General features: G+C 41.6%; 2 protein-coding genes across 3 annotated transcripts in view; both read right to left on the reverse strand.

The window, feature by feature from the left end:
* Window positions 1–531: 531 nt before the first annotated feature.
* tnnt2d (troponin T2d, cardiac) lies at window positions 532–3,975 on the reverse strand (the record flags this gene model as incomplete). Its single annotated transcript, XM_083974037.1, has 8 exons — window positions 532–697; window positions 1,217–1,254; window positions 1,524–1,614; window positions 1,728–1,840; window positions 2,930–3,040; window positions 3,158–3,235; window positions 3,708–3,824; window positions 3,922–3,975. The coding sequence occupies 8 exons, from the start codon at window positions 3,973–3,975 to the stop codon at window positions 658–660; spliced, it is 642 nt and encodes a 213-aa protein (XP_083830163.1). The 3' UTR covers window positions 532–657.
* A 1,771-nt stretch (window positions 3,976–5,746) lies between these two features.
* cald1b (caldesmon 1b) overlaps window positions 5,747–24,895 on the reverse strand; it is a 35,855-nt gene continuing 16,706 nt past the window's right edge. For both annotated transcript variants that reach the window (XM_083973178.1, XM_083973179.1), the window contains exons 3-16: window positions 24,674–24,799; window positions 23,009–23,294; window positions 22,193–22,837; window positions 21,649–21,684; window positions 21,498–21,556; window positions 20,870–21,116; window positions 20,662–20,787; window positions 19,250–19,293; window positions 19,067–19,145; window positions 17,364–17,498; window positions 17,140–17,280; window positions 15,056–15,127; window positions 9,376–9,412; window positions 5,747–7,498 (exon numbers count right to left, since the gene is read on the reverse strand). In XM_083973178.1, the coding sequence (XP_083829304.1) occupies window positions 7,482–7,498; window positions 9,376–9,412; window positions 15,056–15,127; window positions 17,140–17,280; window positions 17,364–17,498; window positions 19,067–19,145; window positions 19,250–19,293; window positions 20,662–20,787; window positions 20,870–21,116; window positions 21,498–21,556; window positions 21,649–21,684; window positions 22,193–22,837; window positions 23,009–23,294; window positions 24,674–24,799 (2,050 nt within the window). In that variant the 3' untranslated portion in view covers window positions 5,747–7,481. The remainder of the gene's footprint in view (window positions 7,499–9,375; window positions 9,413–15,055; window positions 15,128–17,139; window positions 17,281–17,363; window positions 17,499–19,066; window positions 19,146–19,249; window positions 19,294–20,661; window positions 20,788–20,869; window positions 21,117–21,497; window positions 21,557–21,648; window positions 21,685–22,192; window positions 22,838–23,008; window positions 23,295–24,673; window positions 24,800–24,895) is intronic.

A 24,895-nucleotide genomic window follows, 5' to 3' on the forward strand; every position in this document is an offset into this window, starting at 1 on the left:
CATATCATCGGCATCAGACAATGCCCCTGTCCTAGATGGTTATATTTTTCTTATGTAATTAAAACAGTAAATATACAGATCATGTTATACATCACCACTATGTGGAGCCTTGCTGAGGAATGTCTGCTCTTAATGTAGATTCCAATTAAAGTTAGAAATGAAAACACACGCTGCGATACGTAGATGCTCTGTATCATGTTAACTCCTTCAGTGGAAACACAGATTGTTCCAAAGAGATGCACTTAACCTAGATATTTTTACTGTGGAAATACACTGGCATTTTTACACATTCTTCTCAACAGTATTGTTTTTATGTTGACATGTAAAAGCTAAATTAGACCCATTCTTGTCCCTGTGTTTACATGTCCTTACACAGAAAGATCCTATTTACATTTTAGGGGTTTCACTATTTTCAATGAGGTGTGTGTGTGTGTAGGTTTGTGTATAAATGTGTCCTGTTCCACATCTGTATGTCGGACAAAATCACATTGACAGAGAGGCAGCAGAGTGGATGTAACGACTTATTTATTGCTTCCATATCATGATAATTGACACGTAACTCAACACAACAAAAAAATGAATACACGCATGGCAGAGACGTGAGCCAATCACTGGTCTCTGGCTCTGCCTCGTCCTCGTCCTCGTCCGGTGGCTGCTTTACCTCAGCCGGGCCTTGCCTTTGCCACGACCTTTGGCACTGAAAGAAGACAGGGGAAAAACACAGCGGACAGGGAGGTTACAACAAGCGGAGGCAGATTATTCACAGCATTTTAGCAACTCGTAAAACAAGTCAATGAACAAGGTGATGGAAAAACATAGTTTGAACCAAACTGCATTTCATAGGCTACCACTTAAAACAACATGGAAATAAAATCTGTTTAAAGCACAGATCATCTGCAAAAGACTAGAAATCTGCATTTTTCTCTGGTGCTGTTTTTTTGTCTGATGCTCCATGAATAGAAATTGCTAACATATGATGCAATGAGTCCAATGAAGGAGTAGAACAACTGGCTATATGGGTATAATTCCGATTATCACTATGATAAATTTGGAAAGCAATGGAGGTTGAATTGACATGTGAAAAGAAATAGCTTTTCATAAATATACTCTCCGTAGCTCTTTGGAAAAGACAAGACGAGATCTGGACAGAAGCAGAAACAGCATTTGTCGTGAGTGGGAGTCAGAAGTAAGCCCACTCAGTGTTTTCTGTACTTACTTCTGGTGATCCTGGACTCGGCAAAGAAGCTGGTTAATCTGAAAAGACACATAAGGTTTACTAAGCATTTAAAACAACACATACAGTACAGGATACCTGACATGTCCAGCAGAGGCTGCTAATATTATTCTTCATACCACCACCAAAACATAATCTGTAATTTAGGACCTGTACCTTTAATTCTATGTCTTTCATGTGCTGTGTTTGTCAATTCTCCTTCATTAAAGAGGGAAACCTTCTTTGTTTTGTCATTAGGACCGTCATCACTTGAGGATTTATTATAAAGACAGAGTGTTGAGTTACTTACATCGTACTTCTGTCTTCTGAGTTTCTCACCGAGGTCGAACTTCTCAGCCTCCAAACCCATCAGCCACTGCCACAGCTCGCTGGCCTTCTCCCTGTACACAAACCATCAGTCGTCATCAGTCACCACCATGCGAAACAAATATATCTGTTATAAAACACACACAGTGTCCAAGTACACATGAAACCCTGCACAGCTGTGTCGTACTTGAGTTTGTCCTCGCCCAGATGATCAACTTGGAGAGCCTTCTTGCGCTCAGCCAGGATCTTCTTCTTCTTCTCTCTCTCTGTTTGTTTCTTGGCTCCTTTTCTCTGGTCAGTCTGTTTCAGTCAAATTATTAAAAAAAAAAACACAATTCAGTCGCTTTGAACACAGCACTAAAAAGAGACTGGTTTTGAATTCATTTTTTTGTGAAAAAGAAAGAGATTAAAACTTTTTTCATTATGAAAATCATATTGCTATTATATTGCAGTGGTAGTATGTATTTAATGTAGATCTATGGGTAAATGTAAAAATGCAACAATGTAAGTAAAAGTACCAAAATGTTGTGTGTTATTGCATTGTGTTCTGTATATGAGTAAGCTGCATTATAATGTCTCAATAAATTAAATAGATAAGTATAATTAATTAAGTTAAAAATACCATTTTCACCTCTCAAACATATAGACGTATAAAGCAGCTAATCTCGTGGAAACACAAGATAATCAACGTTATGTCATTGTCTGCACACAATTCTCTATACTTTTCCAACTATGTTTGTTCTCTGTTACTTTGAAAATGATTAAAGGTTGTTAAAGTAGTGGTGCCACCATGAAAGGGAGGGTATTTAAACATCCCATATTGTATAAGATTAGATCTCCCTGTCTTTTTTGATAATGAGGCAAATCAAGGTTCTATATTAATATGGTGAAAGTATCAAAGCCCCAGTCCACAGAGAAATGCTCACTGCTTGTATTCAGAAACTGAGCCGTCTGGACTTCTGTAACTTTGTGATGTCACAGCCCAAAGCCCGCCCATGTGGACCATCCAGCTTTGTAAGGATTTGTTTACCTAAAATCTGCTAGATTTTTACTGGATATCTCAGAAAAAAAGTCAGCCAATCGGAAGAGAGACTCGGGGCGTCCTCTTTTTTGATTGGCTCACTGACCTGTGGTTACTAAAGCAGGGATCAAAACTTCAAATACACCATGGAAAGGTGTTAATATGGGAACCTTCAACATTTAACTGCTAAAAAGTCACCACTTGAGATGGTGTTGTTGAGTTTTAGAGTTGCCGCTGTCTTTGGCTCATGTCATCATCAGCTTGTATCAGGTCAAGCAGCAGCTGGTCTTGTGTCTGTGACTTCTCTTATCACCTCTGGGCATTATGTTTCACATTTGAATACTTGAAGCCATAAGAGGCTGAGTGACCTTCTGTCCAGCGCCGTACTGCTGAGACATGTTGGACAGAGCCTTCTTCTTCTTGGCGTCGTCATCGTGCTTCTTCCTCTGCTCCTCCATCTCCTTCCGCTCCTTCTCATCCTGCGTGCCGGCACAGGAGAAACAGTAAGAGGAGAGACACCCATGTCCTCACCATGTCAGGTGGTAGAAACTGTATAGTAGTGTGACTTTGTGAGTCCATGTTGACTGAGCTCATACCGCCAGTCTGGCCTGCCTCTCCTTCTCCCTCTCTGCCCTGATCCTCTGCTGCTCTGCTCTCTCTGCACGACGCTTATCCTGCAACACACACACACACACAAACCGTTAGGGCTGGGACGATATGCTTTTCTCCCGATTCAATTCTTCTACGATTTTTTGGATGGCGATTCGATTTAAATTGCGATTCTACGATATTGTCGATTCTCTCGATTTTTAGTCTGCATTTTTAACATTTATCTGCACACAAATACTGTAGGAGCCTATAAATTAACATACTCCATTATAAAGTGAACTTAAACCCTTTTCAAAACATGTACTCTCTGTATGTAAAAAAGGCTAACAAATGCACATTGCACAATATTTAAAAAAAAAAGAAAAAAAGAAAATCGATTTTGGAAAAAAACAATCTATTTAAAAATCGTCAAAAAAGATATTGCGATATTTATGTGAATCGATTTTTTCTCCCACCCCTACAAACCATCCACGGTCACGGTGGCGTGGTGGACACAACAGGGGCACCAGGATCGTTCCCTGAGGGACACACACTCACAATTCTGTTGACGAGGGCGATGAGCTCCTCCTCCTCTTTCTTCCTCTGGACGAAGTGAGCCTCGATCAGAGACTGCAGCTCAGCCAGATCTTTCTCAGTACGCTTCCTGTGGATGTCCTGCCATCACACCAACACACACCGTTAGAAATGAGTGTGTTGTTTGCTAAAGTGTCAAGATCTGTCAAGATGGCGGTATCCAGTAACATCTACTCACATCAAAATCCACTTTGTCTCCATCGGGGATCTTTGGAGCACTGATATTTGACATGAACCTGCAGAAGTGAACAGTTTGTTATTGTATAATCTGCATCAAGTGGTGCTTTAGATTCTAATTAAAGAACGTTTTAGATGCTTACTTCGGCTTTGCCTTTGAGCCATCTGGGGCAAGGAAAAGAAAAAAGCAGGAATCATGAATAAATTGACAAGTAGGAAGGAAAGTATTCATTTAATAAGTTATAACCAAACACCAGAGCATCACCAGATTATATTGTCATCTGTCTCTTGTGCTGATGATCAGGAACATGAATAATAGTTTGCAATTTAAACAAAATTAGTAGTAGAAAAACGTAAACTAATGCATCCTGCTTACCTTCATCCCTTCAGCAGCAGAACAACAGTATGGACAAAAGAAAAAAACAAATAATTCATCAGGATCTATTATGAATCACACACTGAAGAGATATGATTAAGAAGGATATTGAAATTAATGAACAGATACTGAAGAAAGTGTTGAAATGATTACATACTGAGCCTCCTCCACGACGTCTTCTGTGTCAGACATTTTGTTATAGATGAGATCTGCAAAATGGATCCTATTAGTCTATTTTTAGGCTGCCAAACATTTCTGATCACTAGACAATGCAGCTATGGCAACAGTTCACATAGTCTACAATGTGTCAGCGTCAGTGAGCGTTGACCCCAATATATCAGCTCACTGTGTTAAAAGTAGCAACATTAATAAAAAAATACATAGAACAGATGTGTTTTTGATATCAATCATATAGTTTCTAGTGCAGCCAGTGAAGCTGTCAGGTAATTTAAGTGAAAGAGTTTAATATAACCTCTTCAGTGTGAGTGAATTCAAAGTATAAAGTGACACGGATTAAAAATACTCATTCACATTGTATTCCTGCAGTATTCAAGTAAATATACTCTACTCTACTCTTTCAGATCATCACTCTACAGAGAACAGATGTGTTATTAGTGTTTAAAAGTAAGTGACTGCATCTGAAAAATCAATGCTTCTAAATTGTAAATAATGTAACTATTTGTGTTAGTATGTCTGGTTGCAGCTCAGTCACATCTGGTTCAAACAATGGGAAATTATGTGAAGTCATTTCTGTCACATATACGTAACCATAACATAGTGATAAATGTCAATAATTTATTCAGTCACCCTCAACTCCCAAATTTTCATTTCAACATTCCTGGCTAAATGAGGCTGTAATGTAAAGTAGGGACATGGAGCGTCCTTACCTGTGACCCAGACAGAAGGAGCTCAGAGTCCAGCAACAGAGTTCAGCTCCTTGAGCTTCACAAACAGGTTCAGCATCAAGGATACATAGTCCAGCCCTTCTTACTCATGTGACTGCAGCACCCTATGGCCGGTCAGTTTATTGTTAGACAGTTGGACATTACAGCTCTGTCACACACACACACACACACACACACACACACACACACACACACACACACACACACACACACACACACACACACTCACTGCAGGTACAATCATGCCCTGGTAAAACGTCATATATCAATCGGAGCTCTCAGCAGCCTCTCAAGTTTCAACACACCATCATTTCCCAAGTGTTTAGGAAAGAGGTGAAGCAACCCCCCTACCCTTACACAATAGGTAAAAACAGCTGTGGTAAAAGCAGAGCAACACAACAACAACACAGACTTTTTTTCTCCTTTTTTCTTTATTGCTGAAGCAAGCACAAACAATAGATTCAAACAGTCAAATGAAGCAAGTCCACTACAACAATACCGAATGACTTGACAACACATTTTGGCAGGATTCAACCCATGTCCACTGCTGACTGATAGAAACACCAGGAGACAATATAAAGACAATTACAGGCATTACTATTGAAATGGTCTTGCAAGCCTTCAGTGCTGACAGTGGCATGTAAACTGATGATGGAGAGGAAAGACGTCAGACTGTTACCTGCTTGTCACACAGAGCTGCATTTGGTCTCTGAATAGTTACAGTGAATATTCACTTGCACATGCATTTACTTGTCTTGTGCTTACATTACATAATAATGTGATTTTTTTTTTTTTTTAACTGCCACAATCATAAAGGAAACAGACCCAGCTGGTGTTAACAGATGTGTTGAACTGCTCAGTTCTGGGCAGATTGTACCACTGACGTAAGGAAACCAATGTCTTTATTATAAGTTATCAAGTCATTTATAGATGCTTTATAGATCAGATGAAGGTTGAGAAGAAAGACAGAATCTCCTTAACTGGTGTCATTATTTGTACGTATTGATGTATTCACAAGGTTGGTAATCCATAAAGTTCATTCACCCATCCCTCAACTCATTGTAGCTTGTTAGCATGCTAACATTTGCTAACTAGCAATAAACACGAAGTAAAGCAGAGGATGATGGGAGTATGGTTAGTTCAGAGCTGTTTGCTCATAAACCAAAGTGTTGGAGGATCACCACCAGAGTCGTGAGAAATCATCCTGAGAGGATGAGACATGAATTCTCTACCATGAATGTCACAGCAATCCAGCCAATAATTGCAGATACATTTCACTCAGAACCCCAAATATCAACCTCATGGTGACGCCAGAGGAAAACTCAGGGGGTCACCAAGGTCAGCAGGCTTCATCCTCTGGGAACCATCAATGTCTGTACAAGAGTTCATGACAATCTGTGCAGTAGATGTCGAGACCCGCTGTCTGACAGCCTCATCACTGACCCATAATGCATTAGTAAATGATTTATTAACCATTGAATTCATTACATATAAATCCTGAGGGATGAGGGATGCCTTATTAGAAAGCAGTACCGACTGTAGACACCATTCAGAGAATCTTCACGACCTAATATCTTATAAAGAGACCTATAAAACAACAGTCAGTGATTTATTAACCACTACAAAAGAAAGCATGACCTACTATTCTAAAACCCTCAAGAGTCCCTCGTGAGGAAGTGGTACAGTACAAGCTGATGGAACAAACTCAATATGTACAGGCTTATTACCCAACCTCCAGCTGAGTGGCAGTTTACTGTAGTATCTATGGAGTCTAAATGGTGACCAGCATCCCAAAAAGCGGTGAATGTGTTGTGCTTATTACTGTTTTTAAATGCTGTATGACAATGAGATCAAAGCCCAAATGCGTCAGAGGGGGAGTGGACATGTGGACGTGTCAGTGTAGCTTGAAAGAAACGTAACACTGAAGCATCCTGACAGGTATCTATCTCTGCAATTAGCTAAAGCTGTAATATCACCTGACCAGATGGACACAACATCATCTCCTCCATTTAACATGCGGTTTCAACATATCTTAATGACATAATTGAATTTCTTATTAAAACATATGAAGTCAAGTCTGGATACATGTGAATGTCAAGGTTGGCGATGACGATGAAGCTGGAAAACTTTGATGGTGGTGGGCTCCTTCCACGTGACTCATCCCAGTCTGTCGTCTTTTCCTCATTCTGGTGTGAAACTCAGGTGTGCTGAAGGGAAATGGATGCACATACAGTAGCAGAGCCTTCAGGCAAGGCTTGATTTAGATGGGGATGTCAATGGTTACGGTCTTACGCCCGCTAATAGACACAGAGAGAAAAAGAGAGACACACATTAAAGATCTATTAGTCGCTGTGTCGCATTCAAAACTGCCTGGTTTACTAAAATTTACGAGGTGCCAAACGAGATTTGCCTCAGGGCTGTTAATCAGAGCTTTTACATCCATACTTCTCTATACTGTGTGTGTGTGTGTGTGTGAGTCCTCCTGTTGGTGACACATACCCTGCCATCAAAGGCAGGACAGCTCTCTATGTATGTGATTGAAAGCTGTAACTTTGTCATTTGCCCTTTACTCCATTGCTCTGTGGTCTATTTCTGATGGAGAAGCAGTGACCATCGCTATTTAGGGTCAAAGCTGATGCCCGAGTCCGACAAACGCTTTTCCACTCCAATTGTTCACACTCACACAGAAATGTGACGTTTAATCATAAGGGAGAAACACAGCTCTTATACGCCCCATGAAGGCTGAATGTACGATCAATGTACGTTTAGACTCTTCTTCCGGGCTGCGGGGATGCATGGAAGGTCTTTATCATTAGCACTGTGTGGATAAGCCCAGTGATCGAGGCCGATTTGCTGCTTAAACAGTTAGTAATCCTCCCCAGCAGTCAGTTGTAATGTGAAAATCAAGCAGCTGCACTCTGGTATGTCCGACGGCTCGCCGACACTGGGCTGCCCAGGTGCCACCGGGGGGAACGGTGCAGTGCAAAGACATGACAGCCATGCCAGGAGCCTGCAAGCTGCTTTATACTGGGAAACAAGGTCAGGGTGAGGGTTTTCTTTAAATATAGATCACAGTGCCACAGAGCCGAGCCAGTGGCCGATGATCTCTTAACAGCAGATTTGATTTACAGCTAGCAGCTACATGACACAAAGGAAGGGGCTGTAGTGTCCACTGGGACCATAAATCAGTCATGGCCTGCCCTCCTCACCCAGGAAATGGTTTGAAGGGCAGAGACGACTCTGCTTAACTCTGCTTCCCTCAGGACTGATCAGGACAAATCCCGGTTTTACATGTAGTTAACATTTTAGACTTAGTGGTGGGTGGAAGTATTTAGTTCATTTTCATTCACATAACTAAAAATAGCAACCGCTAAAACAAGAGACCTGCATTAAAAACATTAAAAAGGAGCATTACCTAACTATAGCAGAGGCTTTGGATCCAAAATGATGTTTAAATAACGTATTTCTCACACTTTTCTCTCACACAAACAATGGCAAATGATCAAAGTTTTTGCTTGTTGAATCATTTGTTCTATTCATACTCTGCTCGTGCTCATATTAGCTCTGTGGAAATATTCCTGCACTGCACGTCAGCAGAGAAACACCGTCCAGAAAACAACAGTAGGAATTTTGCCCTAAAAATACAGTGACTTTGAAACACGCCCTGTCAACATGACACGCTGATAACACAGATATATTAATATAATGTTAAACTGAACAAGGACTGATTTCCCCTCTGAAAGCACAAACGTTTAATGGCCATTATGGAGATTATCAATAATTGTTTGAGTGTGACAGACTTGAGAAATTGTGCACCACTCCTTAAAGTAAAAGATTTATTAAAACTAAATGTGCCCATCATGCAGCAGAGTAGGCCCAGCCATTGTTGTTATTGGATATTATTGGATTATTCCCACTGGTAAATTGAGAGTGTCTCAGTGGCGGCATGCAGCTAATTAAAAAACTTCATTGATAGAAACTGTTCGTTGGTATGTGTAAAACCTCAATCTGTAACAAGTTAACAAGTTAACAAAGTTAATTTTTCTCCGAACTGCAGAGAAGTAGAGGAGTGGAGCAACATGTAATGGAAATGCTCACATACAGTACAATACCTCAAGATTGTACTTAGGTTCAGTTCTTGTGTACCTATTTACATTTTAACCATTTAACTTACCATTTGTAACAAACTTGCTCTTTCCTCCAACTGCCACCTGTAAACAAAAGGGAATCAGGGAAAGAGGTGAGAGAAATAACTTTGATAATGCATATTTTGTGTATTTATGAAACAATCCCTCATCTTATTCTGGGATTCATTTTGAGTCTTGTGTTTGGACTCTAGGAGGTAAAGTTTCTGAGGAACCAGCTCTGATTTGATTGATTGATAACAGACTCTCATAGCAGGGACGTCAGGTATCTTGTCTCTAAAGTGTTAAAGAGGCCTGTGAAACCAAAAATTGGGTGAGGTCCGACATCAAATAGTCTTTTTAAAGCGCTCTAAATAAAATACATCGGCATTCAAACATGACCACATGCACTCAACTACAGTATAATGTCCTCACTACAATGCGGCTACTATCTTGGCATGAAAAAAGCCATCCATGCTCAGCAGAGCCAAAATGTCCTGTAACAATATATTCTGTAGATCGCATTCATGTTTGAAAATAATCCATGTTATAAATGAACGACAACATCAGAGCAAAGGAATACTATTTATGTCCTCAAAGCCAGTCTGGGAATGGGAACCAATGACAGCAGGTAGACAACAGAGTGACAGTTCACTGAGTGCGTGAAGGAGACACAGAAACCCACACATCACATCAAGTTCAGTATTTTACATTTCAGTTCAGGCAGCTCAACCAGAGAATCAAACTCTAATATATATCCTGCTTGTAACTAATTGTTGTGTACATATTTATGGACTGGATTCATGGTTTAGGGACTGTATGGAAATCATTATTGGAAGAGAGTCTGATGTTTCAACTCAACAAAACAAGCCCTCCTCTCCTCTTAAGTTGGAGGAAAACTGCAACATCCTCACTCCTATATGTCACAATAATGAAATACTAAATAGAATAAATACTAAATCACTTAATTATTATACTCAGATGTTTTATAAACTAATCTGAATGACATTACAGCAGCAAACAACTATTTTCTATCTAAAGACAATGAGGTATGATAGCATAATAAAGCCGAGAGTGAAGTAACAGCCCCTCTACGTGTGTGTGTGTATGTAATCTGAGCTGTCTGCGCGTAACATGATTGTGATTCCCCCTTGTTAAACCTCTGCTCCTCCCCACATCTAAAAGGCTCAGTGACCGGCCACAGGTGAGGCAGCTCGGTGCAGCGTTCAGGTGAAAGCCACTTTCCTCCACTGAAGAAACCAAGGTTTTAAGTGATTAGACTCGAGCACAGGTGGATCGGTCATGGGGACTGTGATTGGGGACTTTTAATTTTTACTGGCTCCATCAGTGTTGTTATCGACTCCATCATCAGCGCCATTCAACACATTTGAAAAGTCCAAGGCTTAATTTTGTCGCCAGTCCAACCATGGAGCCAGTTGTAGCAGCGTTACGTTGTTAGCTGCCCTCTGCTGGCTGTAAGCTGTAAGCTAAGGAGGAAGCCAGGTGACAGATCTGGATCTGGATCTGGATCCTTGATCTGTGTCTGAAGGTGGATGGATGGACAGTCACACAGGAGACAGGCTGTTTGTTCCTGTGGTAACACTTTAGATTAGGGAACACATATTCACCATTAACTACAGTAGGTGCTTATTAATAATCTATCGGCCTATATCCAACCTTCCTTACATCTCTAAGATCCTTGAGAAGATTGTCCTGGAGCAGCTACATGAACATCTGCACAGCAACGAGCTCTTTGAAGCTTTCCAATCTGGATTCAGAGAACACCATAGCACTGAAACAGCACTTGTCAAAGTCTCTAATGATCTTCTTATAGCTTCAGACAGAGGTCTCGTCTCTGTTCTTGTACTTTTGGACCTCAGTGCTGCATTCGACACCATCGACCACAGCATCCTGCTGCAGAGACTAGATCATGAAATAGGGATTAAAGGGCCCGCCCTGAAATGGTTTAAGTCATACTTATCTGACAGGTTTCAATTTGTTAATGTTAATAACGACCATTCAGAGTATAGCAGAGTTACGCATGGTGTACCACAGGGTTCAGTCTTAGGGCCAATCCTCTTCATTCTTTACATGCTCCCATTAGGTGGCATCATCCGGAAGCATTCAATCAATTTTCACTGTTATGCGGATGATACGCAACTCTACTTGTCCATGGAGCCAGATGACAGAAGCCGGCTCATCAATCTGCAAGACTGTCTGAAAGACATTAGATCCTGGATGTCCTCTAACTTCTTGCTACTGAATTCAGATAAAACTGAGGTCATTGTGTTTGGACCTAAACATCTCAGGGACACTTTCTCTGATCAGATCGCTACTCTAGATGGCATCACCCTGACCCCGAGTACAACCGCGCGCATGGACGAAATTTTGATTTTAGAAGTGGGGGGGACATATTTTAATAAAACCCAAACTCTTTCAGTTTCTTACAGTTTTCACCGATTTGCGCCGGCATTATTGGGCTTATGCGCTCTCTCTCCCCCTCTCTCTCTCTCTCTCTGTGTGTGTGTGCGTGCGTGCGTGCGTGCGTGTTAATGTGTATCTCTGTGTGTACACGTGCGCAGGCTGCGCAGATGCACACTCACTTCCACACTTCACACACGCACGGTGCAGAAATTATTTTCCAGACTGGACAGACTAGTTGTAGAAGAGGTGTAGCCTACATTCAGGGGGGAAATATCAATATGATATCAAAAGAAAACGAAATTTGTTTTATAAAGCCAGTATTTAGGAGCAAACTAGTGTAAAAACAGAGTCGCTGAGCTCTTCATGTAAAGCGCCGACGTGAGCGCACGCGGGGGGGGGGGGGGGGGGGGGGGTCGGTATGATGGGCAGCTCCACCTGACATATCAAACAAAGATCACCAAGGACTATGGATGTTGCCGTAAAAGAGAGAGAGAGAAAAAAAAAGGTCGTTTATACGGTGGAAACCTGGCTTTACAGGCGGGGGCGGGGGCGGGGTTCCTACGGTTCCTACGCCGCCCGCCGTTAAAAGACTACGACAAATGTAACACCTATACAGCTCTAATTAACGCTTTATTACAGTTCGTCCAATGAACGACTCATGGCGGTTATAGGTATATAGTGTGCAATGGCGGTGCTAGTGTTAATACAGTGTAACATTGTTTGTGGACGGTAAAAACAGCGGGGGACAAAAACGGCGTTTTGAAAAAGTGGGGGGGACATGTCCCCTGCGTCCCCCCCTAAAATTACGTCCGTGACCGCGCGGAACCTTGGAGTCATTTTTGACCAGGACCTTTCCTTCAGCTCCCACATAAAACATGTGACTAGGACCGCCTTCTTCCATCTGCGCAGTATCACTAAGATTAGGAATATTCTCTCCCAGAGTGATGCTGAGAAACTAGTGCATGCATTTATCACTTCTAGGCTAGACTACTGCAACTCTCTCCTGTCAGGATGTCCGAAAAACTCTCTAAAGAGTCTCCAGCTAGTCCAGAATGCCGCAGCGAGAGTTTTGACAGGAGTTAGGAAGAGAGAGCACATCTCTCCCACCTTAGCTTCTCTCCACTGGCTTCCTGTAGGATTTAGAATAGACTTCAAAATCCTTCTTCTGACTTATAAGGCTCTTAATGATAAAGCTCCAACCTATCTGAAAGAACTAATCATTCCTTACTGTCCTACCAGAGCACTCCGCTCCCAGAACGCAGGTCTGTTAGTGACTCCCAGTATCTCTAAAAACAGACTGGGAGGTAGAGCCTTCAGTTACCGGGCTCCTTTACTGTGGAACCAGCTCTCTCCATGGGTCAAAGAGGCAGACACTCTAACTACATTTAAGTCTAGACTTAAGACCTTCCTCTATGACAGGGCTTTTAGTTAGGGCTGGTTCAGGTAGCTCCGAACCATTTTATAGCTACGCTGCTATAGGCTTAGACTGCTGGGGACACATCTGGTTACACAGAGCCCTCTCCTTTCCTCTCCTCTCCCCTCCTCTCCTCTCCTCTCCTCAGTATATTTTTAAACTGTCATTTTCTGTTGTCATTTTCTGTTGCACTTTGTAGTTTGGCCTTGGTGTCTCGCACTCTCTCTCTGTGTTTCCGCAGATCCACCGGAGCTCCATCTCTCTGCACCAGCCGCCGCCTACATCGCCCCCCTCCCGCCCCTTCCCCTGCCGTTAGACCGGCCTCCCCTCCCTTCCCATGGACCAGTCTGCCACCCAGTCCTCCCATCGAGCTGACCGGCTCTCCCTGCCCCCCCCCCCTCCCCTCACTAGAGACTGCCCTCATCAACCCCTGCTAACATTTCCATATTCCGCACATTCTGTGACAAACTGTAAACTGTTTTCTTGTCTGTAACAACATCTATTGCACGTCTGTCCGTCCTGGGTGAGGGATCCCTCCTCTGTTGCTCACCCTGAGGTTTCTCCTGTTTTTCCCTGTTAAAAGGGTTTCCATGGAGTTTTTCCTCAGTCGATGTGAGGGTCTAAGGACAGAGGATGTTGTTACGATGCCATGTAAAGCCCTTTGAGACAAACTGTTTGTAAAAACGGGCTATACAAATAAAATTGCCTTGCCTTGCCTTGCCTTGCCTAATATGCATATAAGTAGTTATTAGTAATTATTAAGCACGTATTAACACCTTATTCTACATAGCCTTATTCTACCTCTATTACACCATGAATTTTCCTGATATTAAGTCCTAATTATCGCTTATTCATTGTAAATTAATGCATTAATGCTATACTAATTCAGAGTGATAAAGGAAGAATTACTGTTCTTGTGCTACTGCCCCTGTACAAGGCCCCAATAACCCACTGGTTATTCACATCATTATTCAGAAACAACAATGCATTAGTTTACAGTGAATAAGCGATAATTAGGAGTTAATATCAGGAAAATTCATGGTGTAATAGAGGTAGAATAAGGCTATGTAGAATAAGGTGTTAATATGTGCTTAATAATTACTAATAAGGAGCTAGTAAGCTACTTATATGCATTTTAATAAGCACCTAGTTAATGGTGAATATGTGTTCCCTAATCTAAAGTGTTACTGTTCCTGTTTGATACTGACAGTCAGTGTTGTTTGTTTCACCCATCACCATGCCACAGGGGTTCATCACTGTAACCAATCTGCTGAAGACCAGTTTTTAAGGACGTATTTACTGGAATCCAAACCGTGATCGTCTCTAAACCTAACCAAGTAGTTTTGTGTCTCAGCCTCCCCAAACTGTGACTATTCCACTGGGATTTATTATCATGGTGGCCTGTCAATGGGGCGCTCCACTGGTACAAACAACCTATGTGGTTGTGTGTTATTTGGGGGGATTTATGTGTACCCAAAATGGTTCCATGGTGCTATTAGAGGTTAGAAACCCCACAGACAACCTTTAATCATTTTTTTGTTGATGAGGGAGGGACAAAATAGTTCAGAACTCTGCAACTGGAAAAAAAATCTGTTCTCTCTGCCCCACTTTCAGTCCCCCTCGTCCCTCAATAATGTCCACACAGTCCCTTCACAAAAGATTTTGGCTGAATAGTGTTTAGCTTTTGAACTGCCTGAACTGAGAAAAAACACAACTCCAACCATCTGTGTGTCAGACCATGCCGGGTGGAACGTGCACTGTTACCTCTTTCACCCGTCTATTAGGTAGACTGATTGAAACAAACAAACAAACAGGATCATGTCACTGTAAATCCTTTAAAGCATTAACATCAGCCTCCCTTTCACTCAGTCAAACAGGTGTGTGTGTGTTACCTTGGCAGGCGCAGAGCCCTTCTTGGTTTCCCACATGCCACGCTTGTTACCAGCGTCACCTGGTTTCACGTCCTGCCATAAAAAAACAAAACAACCACCATGCTCCTTTTAGTCCTGATGGGAGAATTGAGATTCTTGACCTGAATAAATGCCTCAGTAGAACAACGTGAAAATACTCATTTCAATTATTAAGGGAAATAGTGTCATCAACAACATGTATTTGAAGTATCCAAAGAAAAAGTACTCTGCCTACTTAAAATTTGATATTTTAGAGTAAATAATTACAAAACATACCTGTGGCATACAATAGAGTACCAGTTCAGTACGATTTGCAATCACAAGTATACAGTACTGTATACTATACTGTGCAGCTCTGGAAAAAATTAAGAGACCACTTCAAAATGATCAGTTCCTCTGGTTTTAATATTCATAGGTATGTGTTTGAGTAAAAGAAACACTTTTGTTTCATTCTATAACTGACAAAATCTCTCCCAAATTTGAAATAAAAATATTGTCATTTAGATCATTTATTTGCAGAAAACAGATCAAAATAACAACAATGTTCCAGTGTTTTCAGACCTTGTATGCAAAGAAAACAAATTCATATTCATTTTAAAACAACACAACACTACTTTTAAATTTAGGAAGAGTTTAGAATTCAACAATGGTGGAATAATCCCTTTTTTTATTTTTATTTTTATTTATAATCTTCCTCATAATTAAATATGATTTGGTTCAGGTGATCAGATAAGTAGAGTGAGGTGTGCTTGTGTTGGAGTTCAACAGACACTGGAAACGATGGCTGCCATGTAGAGAAGCTGATTTATTAACAACATTTGGGAGTGGTCTCTTTTTTCCAGAGCTGTATTATGACCTCTATCTATATTTATAATGCTCATGATTATTAGTTGTCATTATGAAGAGATTGTGTACAAAGTGGTACCTTCACCAGTTTGAAGAGTGGAGAAACAGCAGGAAAAGTGTTTTGAGTGAAGGAAGCTGAGGCATTAGCAGAGGGGAAAGAAAGGCAGAGGACAATTACACAAGTCAACAGAGTAAACACACAGGAGAGTAGAGACATTACAGAGAGACAGGCTACAGACTAGACTGCACTGCTGTACAGCTCGGTCCCATCAGGGGGAAGTGTTGCTGCAGAAGTAAAGGCAAGGTTACAAGCGTTCCCCCACCCTCCCCAAGACGTCCCACACTAAAGATATCTTGCTCGTAAATTTTCGTCTTAGAACAATGTTGCACTTCATCCAGCAATGCTGCCGCCCATGGACATAGTGTAATGTCTCCAGACGACCTGTTGGGATTAGCAGCTGACGTCCTACTTTAGGAGAAGGACACAGTGTCCGCCAAGCACCCAGCTCCAAACCACCTCATCAACCTCATGCTATTTATCATAGTAAATAAACTACATCAAAAATGAAATTTACTTGTTGGTGGTTTTGTCACAGTTGTGGAATTAGATAATAATGTCTTTATGTGATAAATGTGAAAGGACATGACCTCATCATGCCCTTGCCTGAAGGACACTTTGATTGTTTAGCCACAGTGAAACAGAAATATGTTGTTGTTGTTTTTGGACAGAAACAACGTCACTATTTTTTGCAAAGACTTTATGATTTAAGGGCTGTTTAGACTGTGACACAATCTTGAAATACCTATAGTCAGTGTGATTGATGTACAATACAGAGGGGCATTAGAAACCACTAGACAAGAAGGCACATTGGTGTTCAAGCTGCTTTTGGCAACAATGGGGAATAATAGGCCTACTCTACTTTAAATCCAGTGCTTTCCCACAGCCTTATACTAAAACACTACATTCTAACCTTCAGGCCATGTGGAGGATCACACAGAGATGTGGTTAGGTGAAGTGTCCATGTGGTGTCACTAGACTCCTGATACTGTCTGTGGGCTGGTGGGGTATAAAGGCTCCGGCCAACAAAAGGCTGGCGTGCTGATGTGCCAATGAGCACATTAGCGTGTACAGAATATCGAGGGATTACTTTGTTAAAGTAACACTGGTGTCTATTTTACAATAGAGTGTGTGATCAGGAGCAGGATTTATCAGGCCTTACTGCTGGCTTTGCTGCTGCTGCTGCTGCTGCTGCTGCTGCGGGTGCTGCTGCTGCTGCGGGTGCTGCCTTCTCCGGCTCTGCAGGCTTTGCCATCCAACTGTTGACACGTCCAGCCACGCCTCCTTTGATGCCAGCCACATCCTGGGGGAAAGAGACATCTCAGATATACGGGATCATGTAGTGAAGTAAAGCCGTCTATCCTTCTCACTCTCTCAATCCCTCACCTTGTTGGCAGGGGCCGGGCTTTCGGAGGAGCCGCCGACGTTGCCCTTCTCCCACATGCTCTTGATGCTGCGCGTGCCTCCTGTCGGAATATCTCCCACCGCGGCCTTGGAGGGGGATTTGGTGTCTTTGCTTCCCTGTGGACACAGATGATGGATTTCACAACTCAGCACGAACTTGTGCACCAAAGCTGGAGAGTTTTCTTTGTACGTTTATCAAAGTAGTGTACTGCTGTTCCTGGGTTGAGTATTTCCATGTAAAGCTACTTTACTTTTTTCCCTCTACAGTATGTTTGATGTGTATTTACAGTAGTAGTCACTTCACAGATCGAGGTTTTAGATTAAAGACAATATGTATGAGTTGTTGGCACTAAACCTCTCACACTGTTTTATTTAAATAACTGTTTTATGTACAAAGTGGTGAAAGTGCCCAATGCTTCACAAAAAGCAAAGAGTCAGTCCAAAAGATAAATCCAAATTATGTGACATACTGTAGCACATATTTCCCAGCCCATTAATCATCTCACTGCCCTTCAGATACATTCCTGTGACTTTTGGAGAGGACTCAACTACTGTTTGGGAACACTGGACTGAACTATGTGTGTGTAACTGTAAATGAAATGGTTCAAACTAACTAGCTCTAAGGATTTTATCTAAAATAAAATAAAACATAATTGATAAGGGATCATTTTATTTGTACATTTTACTGATAATGACTGTGTCCTTTCACACTAGGATTTTGAATGCAGGCTTTTACATTATGGCATCAGTCCTTTGACTTAAAGGATAATTACCATTCCTTACAATCTTCTGGACCTTATTTCTAGCATAAAATACAATCATTTACTCACCCAGTTAACTTTGGTGTCATTACAAGTCGTTCAGATGAAATTAGATCCAGCCGAGAGCCGCATATATCCGTATAATGCGAGTCTATAGGGCAGCGGAATGCAGCCTCTAAATAACACATTATCCGCCGCAAAACTCGTTCATTTCACCAATATTTTGTTATGATACACTAGTGCTATTCCCCTCTGAGTCCGGGGTTAGCTGTTATCAACATCCGGGGTCTGTAGGTTGACCTACTGACCTCTGACCTGGATGATGTCATCTCCGACCGCGGTGCGGCTTGTTGCTACCGCTAATGCTACGGTTCGTTTCTGTGTGTTTCTGACTTGTCAGAACAAAATGAGCAGCTGGATGAAGTTCAGCTTCCACAGGCTTCCTCTCCTCAACCTGGACTCACTAAAGCTCCGGCTAGTTGAGATAAAAATGGACCCGAATGCTGAAGCGGAATCATTATTATCAGAATGAGCCGGGCAGCGGTCGGAGACGATATCATCCAGGTCAGAGGTTAGTAGGTCAACCTATAGACCCCGGATGTTGATAACAGGTCACCCCGGACTCAGAGGGGAATAGCACTAGTGTACCATAACAAAATATTGGTGAAATTAACGAGTTTTGTGGCAGATAATGTGTTATTTAGAGGCTGCATTGCGCTGCCCGATAGACTCGCATTATACGGATATACGCGGCTCTCGGCTGGATCTAATTCCGTCGGAACGACTTGTAATGACACCAAAGTTATCTGGGTGAGTAAATGATCGTATTTTATGCTAGAAATAAGGTCCAGATTGCAAAAAATGGTAATTATCCTTTAAGAATCTGAATGCTTTGCTCCACTCCTGCTAAGTGTCACGTCTCACCTGGAGGGCAGAGGTGTACTGCTCTAGTCTGTTTCCGATCTTGGAGACAATTGGAGTGTGTGACACTCTGGCTGCACTGCTGCAAGGATGAAAAACACACTGGGTATTAATATGGTTCACCAACCCCTGCTTCAGTCATTTGTGTTATTACTGTACTGCACTAAACCACTGAATACGTCTCACCTTTTCTGGGCGGATTTGCTCAAGAATTCTGCCTTCGCCCCGATCTGCACACAACAAGACAACATGGTTAAAGTCATAAACCAGTTTGTCAGACATGAATGAATTTAGACTTGGTCAAGACGTCCTGGCTTCACTCCTGTCTCCAGGACGACCTCACAGAGAGGCAGACCAGTCCGTCCCTGGGAAGGTCTCTCGTTGTGTTGGCTGGTGCATGAGTGATGGAGCAGGAGAGTTTGGTTGTACGAGAGCCAGGGGACACACACACACAGACACACACAACTCTCAACATTCCTCCAAAAATACTCCGGCAAGAAAATTACCCAGTCACGGTCTCGTTCACTGCCATATTTGAGGAGAGCTCAGACTCCAGAGCACATCTTTTTTTAATTCTCGTCAACTATCACTATATGGCTGATACCAGAGGAATTTAAAACATAAATTGACAAAAAGAAAGTAGCAAAACCAACAATCATTAAGCAACAAAACGTGTTTGACCATAGAGGGAAAAGGAAGGGGAGACAACAACAACATCATTTGTGAGTGTAAAGGCAGACTGAGACCAAAACTTGTCTTCTTTAGCCTGGAGTTAGACATGATTAATACCACTCTCATGTTTGGTAAATATGAAGCTGCAGTCAGCAGCTGGTTCAATGAGCTTTCCATAAAGACTGGAAACAGAAAGTCTGGCTCATAAAATTACAGCACATTTTCAGTTCACTAATTAATAGGTTAAATTTTATTTGTTTACTCCATAAAACGGTGTAGATTATAACTTAAAATTAAATAAACTGGTAGGCTGATTTTGTCTCTCATTCTCAGCTTTCAGGCTAAGCTTCAAGCTATAGTTCATATTTCATCATCAAATGTCAAAATGATTTAAAAAATTTCAAAATGATCTCTTAACTATGTTCTGTAGATTTTTTCCCAATGCATATTGAAATGGAAAGTAAAGTGTCTGATGTGTACTTTGCTTTCTTGATATGGATTTGTCTGTGTGAACTGTTTGCACAGTGTTTGATGAATGGTTTCACTTTAAATCCATGTCCTCCTACAGAGAGTTTCAACACGGGACTCATTTTAAACGTCTCTTCACTTAGTTATGGTGGGATCTATCAACGCAGATGAATGGTATTTATTTTAAGCACTCAAAAGCATTTTAAGAATCAATGTCTCCATGGCTCTGGATAACCCACAGACCATAATGTCATCAGTTTCTAGTGTCTATTTTTTTTTTTTTAAGTTGTTCCCACTGATTTCTGAGAATTATCTACGGTAACCAGGACCAGGACAATAATGTGGGCATACAAAACATTTTTTGGGGGGTTAGATGGTTGAGTGAGAGGATAATGTTATTTTCCTTATGAATTATTGTGACTTTTGTAACGTTTTTCTTTCTTTCTTTCCAAACTCACCTTGGACGAGCCTTTGGGACTGATAGCAAAGACAGGTTTTGAGGTGTCTTCCTCCTTCTGTTTCTTTTTCTCTGCAGCTTCCGCCCTCCTCTTCTCTATCTCCTCCTTCATCCTCTTCCTCTCCTCCTGTAATGAAAGCCTCACTTTAGTATTGTCATTGAGTCCACACTCCTCTCACAGTGACACTCCTCGCGCTCTCATCTCTCACCTGCTCTTTGGCTTTCTTCTCCTCCAGCTCCTGTTTCTTCTGCTTCTCCTCCTCCTCCAGGATCTTCTTCCTGTCCTCTCTCTTCTTCTTCAGCTCCTCCAGCTCGGCCTCTGCGTCCTGCTGCTTCATCTTCATCTTCTCAAACTCCTCGCTCTCGGCGTCGGTTCGCCGGCGCTTCAGCTCCTGCAGCTTACGTTCGGCCTCCTGGCGCTCCAGATCATCCGCCTTGGTGGAGGCGGGCGTGTCCCTGCTCACAGACACAGTTGTTTTATGACCAACACATGTTATCATTTTCTTTTTTTTATATATACCAACTGTTTATCTGAGAGTCTCATCTCATTATGATGATGCATACAGTACAAATACATCTGAATCTATGGATGGATCACTGAATGGACACTCTGTCTGGAGTCAAATGTTGGAAGCGTCGATACTTCTTGTTCAGACAAAATACTGTGACTGCATGACTTTGACCTTGGGCTTTTTCTGTTTGTGCCCATCCAATGGCAACTTCTAGCTCTGATCAGACACATTTATAAGACAACATGTAGCATATGAGCAATTTAAAAGACAGAGGAAACTACAAAACATTGGGTGTTACTTGAACTAGGATTCAGAAAGGATTTACCTTGATGTTTTCTTAAGCTTATTCTCAACGAAAGCTCCGTTCTGTTTGGCTGGTTCATTCTTACAAAAAGAGAGAAAGAAGTTCAATGTTACAGTAAGAGACTTTTCCTATACTGAATGATGAACTCAGGTAAAGGTCAGTTCTGATTTACCTTTTCCTTAAAACCAAATTTCTTCGGCTTCTCCTCCTTTACACAGATGACAAAAAAAGAAACAAGATGAATAACATAATAATAATAACACTTGAAACCCTCTTTTTTCCTTTTCTTAAAATGGAAAAAAAAGAAAGAAAAGAAATTAATGAGAAAGAAAGAAAGGGAAAAAAAAGGTCCCCATTAGGGGGGTGGTGGTGCGGTTATAATAAAAGAAAAAAAAAACAAGAAAAAAAAACACTTGAAACAGCTCAAAAACAAAAACCAGCGTTTAGTTAACAGTGGAGTCCTGAATGCAGCACAGGGGTGAAATGAGGACACGTCACTCTGTGATTATCCTCACTACTAAACACTGTGATCTACGGCCACAACACTAAACTATCACACAGCAAATAAAACCTGGATGAATCAAACATGAAGTCACTTAATCCACAGGATTAAAGGACTAGTGTCACATTAAAACCTCGGTTTTTGGGGACAGGCCTCATTTCAGTTTTCCACGTTTTGCGCTGTTAGTAAAAAATAAAAAAAAACACATCCATACCTCCTCTTTCTTCTTCTTCTCTTCCATATCTCGCTTTTTTCGTTTATCCTCTTCCTCTTTTTTCTTCTTCTCCTCAGCCTCCTTTTTCCGCTTTTCCTCTTCTTCTTTCTTCTTTTCCTCCATCTCCTTTTTCCGCCTCTCCTCCTCCTCTTTCTTTTTCTTTTCATCCTGCTCCTTCTTCATCTTCTTTTCCTCCTCCTCTTTCTTCTTCTTCTCCTCCATATCTTTCTTTCGTTTTTCTTCCTCCTCTTTCTTCTTCTTCTCCTCCATTTCTTTTTTCTGTTTTTCCCCCTCTTCTTTCTTCTGTCTATCCTCCATCTCTCTTTTTTGTTTTTCCATTTCTTCTTTTTTCATTTTCTCCTCCATCTCTTTTTTCTCCTTTTCTTCTTCCTCCGTTTTCAGCCTATCTTCATTTTGCTTTTGTTGCTGTTCCTCCTCTTCCCGCCTTTTCCTCTCCTCCTCCTCTCTTTTTAGCTTTTCCTCCATTTCCCTCTTTTGCTGCTGCTCCTGTTCTATCCTCTGCTTTTCCTCAATTTCTTTTTGCTGTTTTTCCTCCTCTTCTTTTCTCTTCCTTTCTTCCTCCTCCTTGCCAGCAGCTTCCTCGGCATCTTTCTTTCCTAGATCAACCTCAGCCTCTGTCTCCTCCTGTGAGAGGAATGATATTAATTAATTTTTGGTCATTTTCTCTCCATGTATCAACAGAATAAAGCACTAAAATAAGAGATCACATCTCATTTCTTACGGCTGATGACCTCGACTCCACAACAGATTCCTGTCAAATGTAAAAACAGGTTCAATTTGGAAACTAATCTTTACCTTCTCCTCTTCCTCTTTCCTCCAGGAGTTTGTATCACTCACTGCCACCTCCTCCTGGGCAGGCTTCTCCTCCTCCTTCTTCTCCTCGTCTTGAGCTCCATCTGTGCTGGTTTCGTCTGTGTCATTGGGGCCAACGGTGGGGTCGAACTCCTTCTGTCTCTCCATGGCCTCCTTCATTCTCTTCTGCCTGCGCTCCTCCCTCTTGGCCAGGCGCTCCAGCAAAGCCTGGTCATCATCCGTTCCTCCAGCGCTGCTGGTGGTAGACTCAGACTCGCCCTCTGTGACACTGCAAAAACATGAAATCGACTTTTTTTCATAAAGCAGTGGAGCCTGAGATTTAGGTCAAATCATAATCAAAGCTGAATCTCTAAATCCCCAAGTGCACTCATCATTTTTTATGATGAAGTGTGATGAACCCACATCTAAGTGTTTGACTGGATCGTTCTTCTGTGGCTAATCAGGGAAGAAGCATTCAAAGAACCACATACAATAATAACCCCCGGACTCAGTTCAAATGTTGAGGCTGGAAGTGATTATCAATACCAAGAGTTTAAAATCTGCCGCATACAAAGCTGACCATGCACAAAGTAATTCATTAACAAACATTATCACAGGAGAAAATTCTATATTAAAAAAAGTGAACTGAGAAATGGTCAAATGATCGAACGTAGCTACTCTTCAATCTTAGATGAGAAAACTAGTCATTATTATTCAACTTGTTTTAATTCACCCATGTGGGCACTGGGCTGTAATATAATATGTGGCTGTTGATCTGTCATCCGCCTGATATAATTAATTACATTGTGAATAGTTTTCATATTGGAGAATGTTTTTCCAAAGGCCCATGCATTAACAGTGAAAAAAAAATAATTGCCCCAGCTGTTTAACTGTCTTTACTGTCCAGTATGATTCTGTTGGTTAAAACAAGTTAGAGAAAGATTTGTGTTGTGTTTAAAGCGATAGTTCACCCAAAATTCAAATTTCACTCATTATCTACTCACCCTCATGTCAACTAAGAGCTGTGAGAATTTTCAGAGTCCTCCGTTCCTTCTCTGAGTTACAGGGGGGTCTGCGCAGCAGTATTTGTCCATATAATGATTGTCAATGGATACCAACTTTCTTCGTCCAAAAAGACACACCAAAAAACATCCAAATACCTCCATACTGCTCGTCTGTAATGTCCGTCTTGTATTGAAGCCCCGACATGAGAAATCGTTCCGAAAAAAATTAAATAAGTCTATATTTTAAGCTTGTTTGTAGCGGAAGCTCCCAGTGTCTCAGTTCACTGCTCTTCCTGTGTCAGTGCAAATCTCTCGTGATTTGCACTGACCGGCGGAACAATTTCTCATGTCAGGGCTTCAATACAAGAGGGACAGTACAGTTGTACAGACGAGCAGTATGGAGGTATTTGGTGTATTTTTTGGTGTGTCTTTTTGGACAAAGAAAGTTGGTATCCATTGACAACCATTTTAAGGACAAATACTGCTGTGCAGACCCCCCCCGTAACTCAGAGAAGGCACGGAGGACTCTGAAAATTCTCACAGCTCTTAGTCGACATGAGGGTGAGTAGATAATGAGTGAAATTTGAATTTTGGGTGAACTATCCCTTTAAGAAGTGAACTATAAGACCCACTACAGTATTACAGGCCCCTCATTACATTGTACCTGTTTGTGGTGATCTCATCAGTGGGACCAGAATCCTCCAAGTCCCTCATCTTCTTCCTCTCCTCCCTCGCACGTCTCCTTCGCTCCCGTGCTTCCTCCTCATCATCATCGTTGGCACCACCCACACTGAAACATCACACACACACCAAAGCCCAGAATAAACTACATTTATTTGGGTATTTCTAGCCTTTCTCTGCTACTGAGCATGTTCTTTTCTTTAGT

The sequence above is a fragment of the Trachurus trachurus genome (assembly GCF_905171665.1).
Source record: "Trachurus trachurus genome assembly, chromosome: 6".
Taxonomy (NCBI): Eukaryota; Metazoa; Chordata; class Actinopteri; order Carangiformes; family Carangidae; genus Trachurus; species Trachurus trachurus.